At 39.7% G+C, this 14,020-nt stretch overlaps 1 protein-coding gene across 7 annotated transcripts in view; it reads left to right on the top strand.

Annotated features, from left to right (window-relative positions):
• Window positions 1–14,020, top strand: part of tp53bp1 (tumor protein p53 binding protein 1) — a 56,249-nt gene that overhangs the window by 5,253 nt on the left and 36,976 nt on the right. For 5 of the 7 annotated variants that reach the window (XM_004912633.4, XM_018092451.2, XM_004912632.4 and 2 more), the window contains exons 1-5: window positions 1,749–1,885; window positions 5,151–5,338; window positions 7,553–7,643; window positions 11,971–12,049; window positions 13,563–13,636. In XM_004912633.4, coding sequence (XP_004912690.2) covers window positions 5,159–5,338; window positions 7,553–7,643; window positions 11,971–12,049; window positions 13,563–13,636 — 424 coding nt within the window. In that variant the 5' untranslated portion in view covers window positions 1,749–1,885; window positions 5,151–5,158. Of the gene's footprint in view, window positions 1–1,748; window positions 1,886–3,213; window positions 3,296–5,150; window positions 5,339–7,552; window positions 7,644–11,970; window positions 12,050–13,562; window positions 13,637–14,020 lie in introns of those variants that run through there. The other 2 variants (XM_004912628.4, XM_031899214.1) reach the window with 2 other exon arrangements.

Below are 14,020 nucleotides of genomic sequence, written 5' to 3'. Positions count from 1 at the left end.
GCATACTTCCCAACATTTGAAAAATGAAAAGAGGGCAATTTTTTGACCATGCCCACTTTTGTGGCCATGCCCCAATTAACACACCCCATTTTTTTCTAAAAATACTCCTTTTATCTAGTTGAAATGGTGGGATCAGATGCAAATGTGCTATACCCTCATACTGTACTACCTAAGGAAAACAAAATAGCAACTCCTACATATAAAATACAAATATAGAGAGAAGGCAGTCAGTTATAAGTGAATTATAACTATCTACCAGTTTTGCCCCCCCCACACAGGGGAGACAGTACCCCCCAGGTCCCCCATAGACAGTACCCCCCATAGAAAGTACCCCCCCATAGAAAGTGCCCCCACTTTACCCCATAGACAGTGCCTCCAATTTCCCCCATAGACAGTACCCCTCATACACAGAGACCCCCATACACAGTACCCTTTATACACAGAGCCCCCCATACACAGTACCCTTCATACACAGAGCCCCCCATACACAGTGCCCTTCATACACAGTACCCTTTATACACAGTGCCCTTCATACACAGAGCCCCCCATACACAGTACCCCCATACACAGTACCCTTTATACACAGAGCCCCCCATACACAGTGCCCCCCATACAGAGCCCCCATACACAGTGCCCCCCATACACAGTGCCCCCATACACAGTACCCTTTATACACAGAGCCCCCCATACACAGTTCCCCCCATACATAGAGCTCCCCATACGCAGTGCCCCCCATACACAGAGCCCCCCATACACAGTACCCTTCATACACAAAGCCCCCCATACACAGTGCCCTTCATACACAGAGCCCCCCCATACACAGAGCCCCCCCATACACAGTACCCTTTATACACAGAGCCCCCCCCATACACAAAGCCCCCCAAACACAGTGACCCCCATACACAGAGCCCCCCATACACAGTACCCTTTATACACAGAGCCCCCCATACACAGAGCCAACCATACACAGAGCCAACCATACACAGAGCCCTTTTATAAGGTTGCGCCCGGTGTGTACGTGTGACGTCATTAAGCAGGGGTGCAACCTTATAAAAGGGCCTGGGACTGCCGGAGAAGGAGCCACATAAGGAGAGAAGCAGCGCAAGGAGTCGGAGCGCTCAGCTTAAGCCCTCTCATCCCGCTATCGCGGATCGTTCTATGAATGTCCCGCATTTCCGTAATCTATTATAAATGAACGCCAGTAGTGGACATCACTATCAGGTATGCAGATCTGGTAGGGAAAGTTTGTTTGGGTAGCAGAAAGTGATGGCTTCGGCACGCAAGGCAGTGGCAAATATTGGGCTGAGATGTAAACAGCTGGAAAGCAGGTTTGCAGGTCAGAAAAGAACCTGCACATCACTCAACACTCTGGCCTCATGCTAATAATTTACAGTATGGTGCACAGAAAAGTAGCCATACTCCAGATTATATAAATATATTTTACAATGTGGGGTACATAGTTCCCTAATGTATAAAAACAACACAATAATGTGATTCCTTCTGCTACATTGTTCTTATAGGTCTGACTAAAAGCAATTGAGTACTACTATGTAAAATAGCACCGTTTATATGCTGGATGAAGAATACACAAAGCAGAACTCATTTATTCTGACATTAAAATGGTTAAAGATTTAAGCTCCTGGCTCCACAGCAGGCTTGTGGGAGGCCTGGGCTGCTGTGCCCCTTAGCAACTGTAACCATGGCGAGGCTGTACTTTAAATGGAGGCGGGATTTCCTTTAGCGCTAACCACTCATGAGATAGGGGTGCGGTTTGTCCTTTGCAATGGTCCAATAGCGATAAGCCTTGCTGTCTTGGTTCCCGGGCAGGATGCAGCGTGTGCTGGCTGCCTGATCCAGGAGTTCTGCAGCAGCCCTTCTCCTCTCAGTAAGTGCTCATTCCGTGCTTATCTTTTCTTAACGCTGCAGGTCTCCCTGCTAGGCTGCTAATGCCTGAAACGTGTTCACTTGTATCTTTCCTTAGCTTTAGTCTGGTCACATGATGCTGTGAGAGGAAGAATGTGTTAGAAAATGGCTCTGCTTAAGTGCAGGGGGAGTGGCTAAGTCTACTCGTGTCTGTGTGATTGTGTCTGTGGTTGTGAGAGAAACTGTATTATTACAGTAAGGGGGGCATGGCTAACTGTGGCTGCTGCACCAAGGGAACCTGCTGACTTACCAGTGTGAGCTCCTTTGTACTTATTCTGTTAGAGAAGGCAGGTTTTATTGTCTTCATATCACTTCCCATCTCAATCTCCCATTTATTGGCACCTTTGCCTATTGATTTGCAGCTCTGCTCCTGCTCTCCACTGCTTCTGCACTATCCAAATATGTCTCGCAGTATATTTATTAACAAAATATATATATATATATATATTATATATATATATATTTTAATAGTGCTTTGCAACACTATTAATATAATTAACTTTTTGGCCATTATATTTTTCCACTATATAATATTTACACTAGAAACCAGTGACTGCTTCTTGTTAAGTGTTTTCAAAATAAAATATGTGCTGACATATTAAAGAAGAAATTAACCCCTTCCCTCGTTATGTGTTATTCTGAAATTATTTCCTTTCTAAGGAGAGCTTTGAGTGTTGTAGTTGAACAGCAGCTTACGAAATGCAGGTTGGACCTACCAGCACAAAAGCCTTTTTTGGGGGGGGGGGGGCTCAATGTATCGGCTGATTTGGATCCCTCTGTCTGTAATGTGAAGACTGTACCGTACAATTGGTATGCATGCAGTGTACTACTGTATTTAGGAATAGTTTTCCATAGGCCATAATTCCTTTAAAGATCCAAGATCCACAGTTTTTCACTGAAATGGAGCTAGTTTTTTACTGCACCTTAAGCGAATGAAATCTGTTTTATTTGTTTCCTTGATGCCTGAATATACCAAAAGTTTTGTACTATCTGTACTATTATGTGTAGGCAGGTTCACGGAGTTTTCATAAAACACACAGCATGCTTGTGTCTGCCTGGTACTCAGTATATTGTAAGGAATCTGCACACTTCAATCTGTTTATCATAAAACAAACAAATACTGGCACAACGTGGCAGTTGCAACGGGGGGGTAGAGCACTTGCGTGTTTAGTTAAAAAATATAACATTACAAGGCACATCCCTTCAATAGACAACTAAATAAACACTTAGGGGTTTTGCCCTGCTTGCAGTTGCCATGTTGTGACTGTATTTTTGTTTATTTTATGGCAGGTGTACAGAGAACACAGGGAAAATTAAGTACTTGATACAGTTTGAACCTTGGCCCCATGAATAACAGGATTGGGGCATACAGGTGGGACCTTTCTTCTCGATTATTATTGTGTTATGTATAGAACAACATATTTTCTTAATTTGTTCTCTCCACTTAAACAGTACTCCTTAGTTACACAAATATGAAAGCCATGAGGGACATTTTGGGCTATGCCAATAAATTAATTTTCTAAAAACCTGGCATTAAATTAGAATCTGTATGCAGGCTTAGTCTAGAAAAACATGTTGCTTCTGGTTTGCCTTGCCCCCTCCAGAAATTTTTCTGCAGATGCCCTTGACTATTAAGTGAATGATTACAGCAATTTGAGAGTTCATATGTTGGATAAAGAATTTGCTAGGCAGAACTAATATGGTACTGACACTAAAATGGTTAAAGGCTTCAGGCTTGTGGGAGGCCTGGGCTGCTTTGCCTCTTAGCAACAGTAACCATGGTGAGGCTGCACTGTAAGCTGGAGGCGGGATTTCCTTTATTACTAACCACTCATGAGAAGGAGGCGTGATTTGTTATTTGCATTGGCCCAATAAGGATACGTTTTGCTGTTTTGGAGCTCTACAGCTGCCCTCTTCTCTCCCGGCTGTGGCTATCTGTCCCTTAGCAGTCCTGACCAGCAAGGCAACTGTACATGGCAATTAAGGGGCATGGAATGTTAAAAAGTCACAAGTCTGTAAATGAGAATTAAGAAATGTCTAAGTGAGACCCATAAGTGTCCATGGACTTGTGGACACTTGCCCTTCCCTGCATTTTTTCCCTCAAACAGGGCATGTGCTCCTGGTCCCTATAGTGGGGACCTGTCACCTTAAGAAATCATTTCAAATTGTTTTCTATTGTGTTTGTCAAGCAAAATAAACTTTACTTACACTATATAAATTATTTTGATTTTATTTTCCTCAGCCTTGGAATTCACAAATGCAGCAAGCAGGCCGGCACCATTTTGTGGACACTGTTATCAAAGCAGGCACTGCATCCTGTCAAAATCTTGTTTCTGTGCCAGTATGGGGGGACATGATGCCCATGTCCATACACTGGTTACAAAATTACATGGTGCAGAGGGAGGGGGAACGTGAGGAGGGCAGCAACATCTAAAAGTTTTTGAATTGAAAGTGAAAGTAACTCTCTGCCCCACCTCTATGCCTAAGGCATAGAGGCGGGGCAGGCAATATATGATTGACAGCTGGAATTTTTAAATGCTTTTATAATGGGTATGGATGTGGTAATAACAAAATGATATTGGGTTTCTTGTTTCATTTGAAAAGGGCTTTTATTATACAGCTTTTTATGTCTGGGTGACAGGTCCACTTTAAGACCTCAGTAAGTGCTGATTCTGTTGGGGGAAGGTTACATCAACGTGTGTGTGTGATTGTGTCTGTTATGCGAGAGGAACTAAGTGTGCTTTTGCTTGTATGTGTATTATTACAGTAACGGGGAGCATGGAACATGGGGGATTCACTTTATTGCCAGTGGGAAGGCATTTCAGGGAGATTTGTCACCAGAAGTAGCTGAGATTTAACCGGGGAAGACTAATCTCCCTGTGGGCCATGGACCTTAAGGTGGCCATACATGTAGCAATTTTCGATAGAAATTCTACCTCCTTCTGCCGATTTAGCCCTAAGTGTAGATTTTGCTCGAGCACCATCAAAATCTTTTAACCTGGCCGATCCACGAGTTGACCATTATCTGTAGCCTTTAGCGATATTGATTACCTCTTTGAGCCACCATCTATGCACCGAATATCGTACGAAATGAGGTTTCGTACGATATCATTGCTGCATGTATGGACAGCTTTAGCCGTTGCTCCTTTGTTTGTTTACTTTTAGTTAAATCTTTTTTAAATAGCATCCACAGTCTTAAGTGTGTTTCTTCCTACTCTGTATTATAGGTTAGCTGATGGACCCTTCAAAGAATCAGCTGGACACAGACTTCTCACAACAGGATACACCTTGCCTTATAGTGGAGGACTCTCAACCCGAAAGTGTGGTGGCAGAAGATGATTTGGACCGTGCACGCTTTGGTTTGCTAGCGCACCACCTGCCAGATCTCCAAGCTCCAGTTGAAAGCCCTGTTTTGGTAGGCATCTGCTATAAGAAGAAATATAGTAACTACAGTCAGTTTATCACCCTCTAGAGAATGTTTATGCCCTTACTGTTTATCCATCACTTTTTACCTTATGCATGGCCTCCTGCCATGGAAACCACTTCTTAAGTGATTCTTATAATTTAAAGGAGAAGGAAAGTCACAATCACTGGAGGGTGCCAAAATGTTAGGCACCCCCTAGTGAATGTAATCGCTTACCCTGAACCCCGGCTGGTGCTCCTGTTAGGAGAAAACTTCTTTGGTCTTTGTGCATGCGCAGTGGAGTTAAAAGCTGAACTTTAACAAAAAATCGGGCTTTTCGCTCAACTGCACGTGCACGGCTCCTGAGATCTTATCAAGAGGAGAAGGAAGGAAGAGGATCGCTCGCCTGCATTAACCCCTGGCTGGTACAGTTTTCTCCTAACTGGAGCACAGGCCGGGGGTTTCAGGTAAGCGATAACAATCACTGGGGGGTTCCTAACATTTCACACCCTCAATAATTTTTACCTTTCCTGCTTTAAACATTACCCATAATGTGCCATTCTAGCTAACAGATTGCATCACTCGGCATCCCTTAAGAGTTTTTTCCAGTTAAAGGGATTCTGTCATGATTTTTATGGTGTACTTTTTATTTCTAAATTACACTGTTTACATAGCAAATAATTCACACTGCCAATGTAATTCTTTAACTAAATAGACCAAAGGGATTCTGGTAACAAATTCCACAAGGCTCCTAAAAAATCCCATGGGTTACATTTGTTTATCCTACAGCCTAAAGCTCACCCACTGGGTTTTTAAATCAAAAGCCAGGATAATAGCTGATCAGATTCCCAACTACAGAACAGTTTCTCCCCTCTTGGGGCTCATCAGTGTAGCGCAGGGTTTTCTGATCAGCTTAGGTAGAGCCAGGAGTGGGGATTCATAAACAAGTGAAAAGGGAACAAATTTATTTATTTATTTTTTATTATATTGGTGTGTAGGCATCCATCTCAGTGCATTGTGCCTGATTCTGAACTTTTAGAAGGAGCCAGCGTTACACATAACTGCTTTGAAGCATTCAAACAAGCTATTGTTACTCCTACTCCCATGTAACTGGAGGAGTCCCAAGCCAGATTTGGATTTTTTTATTGAGTGCTATTCTGTAGAAATACAGTTGTCAGGGAGCTGCCTTCCCAGTGTTCTGTGGATCGGCTGCTGTGAGAGAAAGGGAGAGGGTGATATCAGTCTAACTTGCAGTGTAGCAGTAAAGTGTGACTGAAGTTTATCAGAGCCACATGGCTGTGGCACCCTGGGAAATGAAGAATATTTAAATATAAAAATATGGGATGGGAAAAAGGATTTCTGCTGAAGAAGCTCTATTAGATGATGTATTTAAAAAAAAAAAAAAAAAAAAAAAACTGTTTTTCCCATGACAATATTCCTTTAAGGATTGTAGAGAGTTGCAGTTTGGCAAAAGCTGGTGGTCACACACGTTTGGGTAAATTATTTTAAAGTTCTTAAAGAAGAAGGTAAGGCTAAGTCACTTGGGGGTGCCAAAATGTTAGGCACCCCCAAGTGACTTGAATCGCTTACCTTTTTCCCCGGGCTGGTGCCCCTGTTTGGAGAGAACAGCACCAGCCCGGGGTAGCAGCGATCGCTTCCTTCTTCCTGATCGCATGTGCGCGCATGCGCAGTAGAGTGAAAAGCCAAACTTTGAACAGAGAAGTCGGCTTTTCACTCTACTGTGTATGCGCCTGTCCCGGACATTTGCTAGCAGCGCGAATAGGGAAGAAGGAAGCGCTCGCTACAGGTACCCCGGGCTGGTGCTGTTTTCTCCTAACAGGGGCACCAGCCCGGGGTACAAGGTAAGTGATTTAAGTCACTTGGGGGTGCCTAACATTTTGGCACCCCCAAGTGACTTAGACTTTCTTTGTCCTTTAAAGAGAAGACACAATCTCTTTGCCTCATAAATTTTTTGTGCCTTCAACTGCTTTTGCATTATTTCTTGTTTAGAACCTTTATTCATATTCTAGATCGTAATTAATAATGTGTATTATTATCCTTCCCCTTTTTGGAGCATTTCTATGCCCATACAAATAAAGGAAGGTGTTGATGCACAAGTATTGAAGCATGTTTTTTATTCTTAAATATGACTACTCATATAATAATGTTTATACTGCAAAAATAAAGGCACTGGGGATAAAATATCTGATTTGTACATTGTTATAGGAGTTTGTACAAGGCTGTCAGAGCATTAACCATGCTGCTGCAGATAAAGAAGGTCTCAACATCTGTGAGAGCCTGGATGAAAACAATCTAGGTAAATACTTGCAGATACATACAGTAACCCTTTGCTCATAGAAATCCGATTCCTAAATGTTATTTATAAAACATAACTGTGTTTTGCTACATTTTACAAATCATAACATTTTGTTTGGCACTGATACAGCTTTTTTTTGTTGCAATGATCTATAATAAAAAGTATACAATTTACAGTCCTTCCAGTGAAAGGGAAAATTTAGTTTCAGGTTTACTTTTAACATAGAAGTCTTTATTTATTTTTTTTTAATTTGCATATCTTTTTAAAGGGGATCTAAATCCCAAGAAATTAACTGAATGAATTTACATAAATGTTCTATTTTCGGAAATTTCTAAGATATAAGCAGTTTTCAATAGGTTTGAACTGCTAATACCAGGCTTCAGCATCTGCCTTTTGAATGTTGGTGTCTGTGACTTTAACTATCTATGCATTTCTCGTATTCCTTTAATGCTAGGGTTGCGCACTCTCAGTTGAGCTAAACCACTAAAAATATTAGATAGAATGTAAATGGCAAAATTTGCTCAGAGGAGCACCTAGAGCAAGTTTACATCAATTTTTGTTGGGGCCGCTACATCTCATTAAAGGTTGATTGTATGGTCAGTACGACTCTAGAAGAGAGTAAAGTTATACACCTTGGTTTGAAATTGTTCTTGCAGTTTTGGGAAAGATGAGTACAGCACTGATATTTCAAGTAATGGTGTGTTGTTATCTAGCTAGTGACTGTTGCAGAAATACCAGGCTGGCAAGGCGTGTTACTGTACCAGGGCCTCCCAGGAATTCTCCCAGTGCAGTAGCAGTGCCACGTGGGGGGAGCTGGGTGGCAAGGAGAAATAGGGCTTGATGCAAGGGGCACTGGGCCCCATTAGGTGCTGGTTTCATTAGTCATGGTTTACTTTCTTTTCTATAGATAATAAATAGATTATTCTGCAAAATACATCTTGGTCTTGCTTAGGAGATGCCATGTTGGATGCTCAGATGCCACTGTTGATGTAACATCTCTCTATTCGAGTATCCCTCATGATAAGGGATTACTGGCTGTTGCATACCATTTGGAGAGATACAGCACTTATGATCACATCACAAGAAGTTTTATTTTAGATGCTATAGAGTATCTTCTTACACACAATTTTTTTAAGTTTGATGGCACATTCTTTCTCCAAAAATGTGGGACCTCAATGGGTGCTAAGTTCGCCCCCACCTACGCCAATTTATATATGGGTTGGTGGGAGGAGTCCCACATTTATGGAGCCACTTTTGATTATTATGCACATAGGATAATTCTTTATAAAAGATATGTCGACGACCTCCTCTTTATCTGGAGGGGGTCGCAGGACATGTTTGTTGAATTTGTAAATAAACTTAACATTAATGATCTTAATTTAAAGTTCACTAGCGAGTTTCATAATTATACCATCTCCTTCTTGGACCTAAAATTGACGATTGAAGACCTCTCTATCAAAACCTCAGTGTACAGGAAAACCTGTGCAGGTAACTCCCTTTTAAGGGCAGACTCATGCCATCCTAGCCATGTGTTCAGGGGTATCCCCCTGGGGCAATTTATTCGCCTTCGTAGAAACTGTAGTTCAGACGAGCTGTTTTTGGAACAAGCTTGCCTATTACGGGATAGATTTTTAGATCGGGGTTATACCCAGAAATCCCTTGTTGTAGCATTTACCAAAGCTGTACATATGAAGAGATCAGATTTATTGGGATCAAATAATAGTGAGCATTATACAAGAAAGACAGGCAGAGGTGAGGTTCAGCCCCTTATCAAAGATAAGAATAAAAATAGCAATAAACATAAATACAAAGAAGTGAACAATAACACATCAGATTCAAGAGGGGCAGTTCCAATTTTTGTTACGAGCTTTAGCAATCAGTTTTATAAGATCAAGAATATTATTAATGGTCTCATTCCAGTGTTATACAATGATCCTGATTTAGCCGCAATTTTGCAGGATGGCTTTAAAATTGTGGCACGAAGAGCCCCTACTTTGGGTAATACGCTATCCCCCACTTTGTGGCATTCACAATCTGCAATGAAAAAAACCTGGTTAGAAACAAAGGGCACCTATAAATGTGGAGCCCGTAAATGTGTTACATGCACCCATATCAAATGCTCTACGAGTTTCTGTAGTTCAGTCACAAAGAAAATCTTTGATATGCGGTTTTATGCGAACTGCAATACTCCTTTTGTAGTCTATCTGTTAACTTGTATAAAGTGTTGCATTCAGTATGTAGGTTGTACCACCCGTCCTTTAAAAAACAGGATGCGGGAACATATTAGACACATAGTTTCTAAGAATGAGAGTAGTCCAATAGCAAGACATTTTTCACAATGTTGCGATTCGAATGTTTCTTTGTTACAAATACAGGTAATTGACAGGGCCATGTCGGATGCAAGGGATACAGACAAACTTACCAGACTTCTGCGTTTAGAGATGAAGTGGATATTCATCTTAAACACTCGTTCTCCATCTGGGCTCAATTCAGTGTTTGATGTCAGTTGTTATGTTTAGGCTCTTAATATATATCTGTATATTTTTATATAATTTAAAGTATACATTTTGGCTCCTGATTTACGTTTGATTTCTTCACATGTTTTTGATATTCTAAGTAACAGTTTAATATGAGCTCCTTTTTCATTTGATGCTTTTTGGATATTTTTCTATATCCCAATTTTTTTATTACAGTGACTTTTGTATTTATTACGTATTTATTGAATTATTTAGTTTGATTTGATTGATTGTATGTTTTTCAATCATGAGTATTTTAGCAAACATATTTATGTGCTTTACCTGATTTGATCATAAATGAATGCTAAATTGTGAACTCGAGATCTGCTGAACAACAGTTTGAGGGGCTTGTTTCCTTTGTTTTTTTTTATATAAAGATGGGGAAAAAAAAAAAAAAAAAAAAAAAAAGGGGGAGTGTTTTTTCCATTGTGCTTTAGCTATTTAAAGCCTTCCATGTCTGTAATTGTTTGCCTATGAATAAGTGCATGTACGCACGAAACGCGTCAGGCATATTGTTTTTAACATGAAGAAATAAAGTCCGTTTTTACAGCAGATCTCTACAGTCCGGAGTGCTTGATGTTATATCTATAAAACCTTGCTCAGATGAGGAATCTAATTAAAATTAGCTCTCCAGTGGCTAAGTTGTTTAGCTTTTATGGAAGATTACTTTGGTTAGGCGTGAAAGTAATGTTGTTTTTTGCCCATAATAACAAATATAATGTGAAAACAACATTGTTTATTTTTCTGCAGATCAGACAGTATATTTCCTTCCTGGAACAGTTTCACACCTGTACCAAAAATTAAAAGCTTAATAGCAAGCTTTCTAGGTACTACTTGTTTTCAACTGAGACTCTGTGTCAGTGATCCCCAACCAGTGCATTGTGTGCAACATGTTGCTAACCAACCCATTGGATGTTGCTCTCAGTGCCCCCAAACCAGGTAGTTATTTTTGAATTCCTGACTTGGTGGCAAGTTTTGGTTGAATACAAACAAGATTTACTACCAAATAAAGCTTCCTGTAAGCCCCTTATTTGGCACCTCCATGAACTTTTATGATGCTTGTGTTGCTTGTTAAGTCTTTTTACATTTGACTGTGGCTCATGAGTTAGGTTGTGGATCCCTGCTCTATGTGATTATAAACTAGCCCTTGCCAGTTTAGTAAACTTTACCGAATGAGGCTAGCCATTGCCCCTTTCTCTGCATGATTGATTCATCAGCAAAACCTTATAATACTATTGCTCGTGAATATGCATGTGTAAGCATTTGTTAGAGGTAAGATTTTAAAGGGGACCTATCCTTTTTTATTATGTTAGTTGAGCAAAATAAACTTTACTTACACTACGTAAATTTTATAAATCTTGTTTCCCTCAGTCTTGCAAGTACACAGTCACAGCAAGCACGCAGCTGCCATTTTGTTAACTGTTATTAAGAAAGGCTTTGTGTCATCCCAAAACCTTGTTTATGCTCCACAGTCTGGCACCTGATGCCCATGTATAGAATACATAAATGCAATGACTCTAGAAATTGCTGAATGGAAAGTAATTGCACTGGCAATATGATTGACAGCTCGGCTTTTTAAATACATTTCTAATATGTAAGGAATAGAAATGTTAGTGTGATCGAGATATATTGAGATCTGTAATGTCTCCATGGTTTATTGTGTCCTACAATACCCATTGTATTCCCCACACTCTAGACATGTTTAAATGAAAACCCTGAGTGTCAACATAATAAATAATAGTAATATATGTATTAAGCTTTAGTTTGCATTGTGTAAATTTAAACATCTCGCGTTATCAAATATTCCGTAGAAACATCTTGCACGCCAGGTGGTGATAGTGCTCTCAGCCAAGTAATTGAACGGGTTACTTGCCCCAGCAACAGAAAAAGGTATTAAAAACTTTTTAAATTAATTCAGTTTACTTGTATTATTATTTAGTAGATAATATTCAGAACCTTCAAAGGGGGCAATATGCTCTTGTATTAAACATACCCAGTAAATGTTGCTTGTGCATAAAATGTGTTCTGTTTATTTTCTTTTTTTTTTTTTTAAATCTAAACTGATCTACAGGTTTCTTGTGCTGGACAGTGAAACTAAACACTTTCATTTTAATAGTTCTTTACAGCTATTGTGGGAGGAGCAGAAGGTACAGGGGCATTGTTGCCATGAGGCAAGTTAAGAAACCTGCCTCAGGTGGCAGCGCAACCCAAACTTATCAGGGGCAGCAATAAGCCACTACTGGTAATTTTAAGAACCAAATTTCCAGTTTTTAAACCAGAAGTTCGGCTATACTAGTGCAGAGAGTGCATTTGTGCTCTCAGCACTAGCAATGCCGCCCCTCCCACCTCTGGGTGGCTCCAGGGCCAGAAACACCCCTGAGAAGGTAATTCATCAAATTACTCTTACCAATTAAACCTCTGTATACGGAGTTATGTTCAATTTTTTTTAGATTTGAGAAAGAGTCAGCAACTAGGGAAATGGAGGGACTAGTTTGTGCAATGTCACAATATGTGTTTTTTCTGCTGCCCCATGCGTGTAGTAAATCACATGAAAGGCAGGACAATTGTTGGGCTGGCCCAATAGGTTAAATGAATAGAAGATTTAACAACACACTGGTAACAAATTGCACCAATGTAAACAATATGTTTCAGACAGGATTTAGAACCAGTGAAGTATGTGCAATATATATACACATAATTCCAATTGTGATTTATAATATGTGTATAGGTCACCAATGTTTTGGTCCCCCTTGGGACCTTTATTAAGGGGACTGACACGTTGGATGCACAAATAAATAATCACAATTCGAAATTAACAGGAGTGCTGGTCCTCTTTTGGAATTCTACATAATCTTTTGACACCCTAATTATACAAAGATGTCAGAGTGCATCTACTTTCAAACTAATAAATTAAATAATATATTCTATTAAAAAGATGACTAGAACCTCTCGTACATTCTCAGTTTATTTCCAATACAGCTCTTGCTTACCAAGCATTATACATAGTTTTCATAAAGAAATACAAACTTTATTTTTGGTGATAGTAACCTTTACATTTAGTTTTGATTAATTAGACAAATATTAAGCTTTTTGAAATACTTTGAGAAGCTTAATGACAAGCATCAAAATATAAAAACAAATGTTTTCATTTAATTATCATTTGACCCTTGCATCTTAAGTGGCAAATAAATATCTCTGTAAAAGATTAGTTATTGTGATTACTCCTATGGTATAGACTTAACATAGAAACCACCGATTTCTTGCAGCCATATAGAGCAACCTAGCACTTATTGTGGACGCAACAAGGATAGCACTCATACTCAGAATTATTAAATTATTATAATATTGTCTTTGCACTGCTACATTGGGGATATATATAATATGACAAATCTATTTTTCTAAGTCGGTTAGAGTATGAAGATGACCATGACCAAGAAGAAGATGCAAATTGCACTACAGAATCACTTCAGCCTGAAGGTAAAAACAGAAATGTCTTCAAAATACTGACAATTTTAAATAAATGTGCAAATAATATTAAGGAAGATATAAGCATAGTCGAAAAGCACCACAGTTCTTGTTACAGTATATAAGGCAAAAAACATGCCCAACTTTGTAGTTATCGGTTTAGATGCTTGGTACAGACATAAGTAGAATTTGAGGTACCTGTACCAAGTTAGGCTAAGTAAATGAGTCCATTCTCTGATCATATGCCTGGGCACCTGTTCTGTGTTTATTTTATTAATCCTAAATTTGTCTGGTTGGCTGTCCTTGCCAGTGATGCACATTTCATGGCTAAACTTGAAAAATGAAAAAATGTGGTTTAAGTGGATGGAACAACTGCTCCATTTCTGCTTCTACGTG

The sequence above is a fragment of the Xenopus tropicalis genome, chromosome 3 (genome assembly GCF_000004195.4).
Source record: "Xenopus tropicalis strain Nigerian chromosome 3, UCB_Xtro_10.0, whole genome shotgun sequence".
Classification (NCBI taxonomy): domain Eukaryota; kingdom Metazoa; phylum Chordata; class Amphibia; order Anura; family Pipidae; genus Xenopus; species Xenopus tropicalis.
Note: the sequence above shows the minus strand (reverse complement) of the source record. Positions and strands in the feature narration are given on the sequence as shown.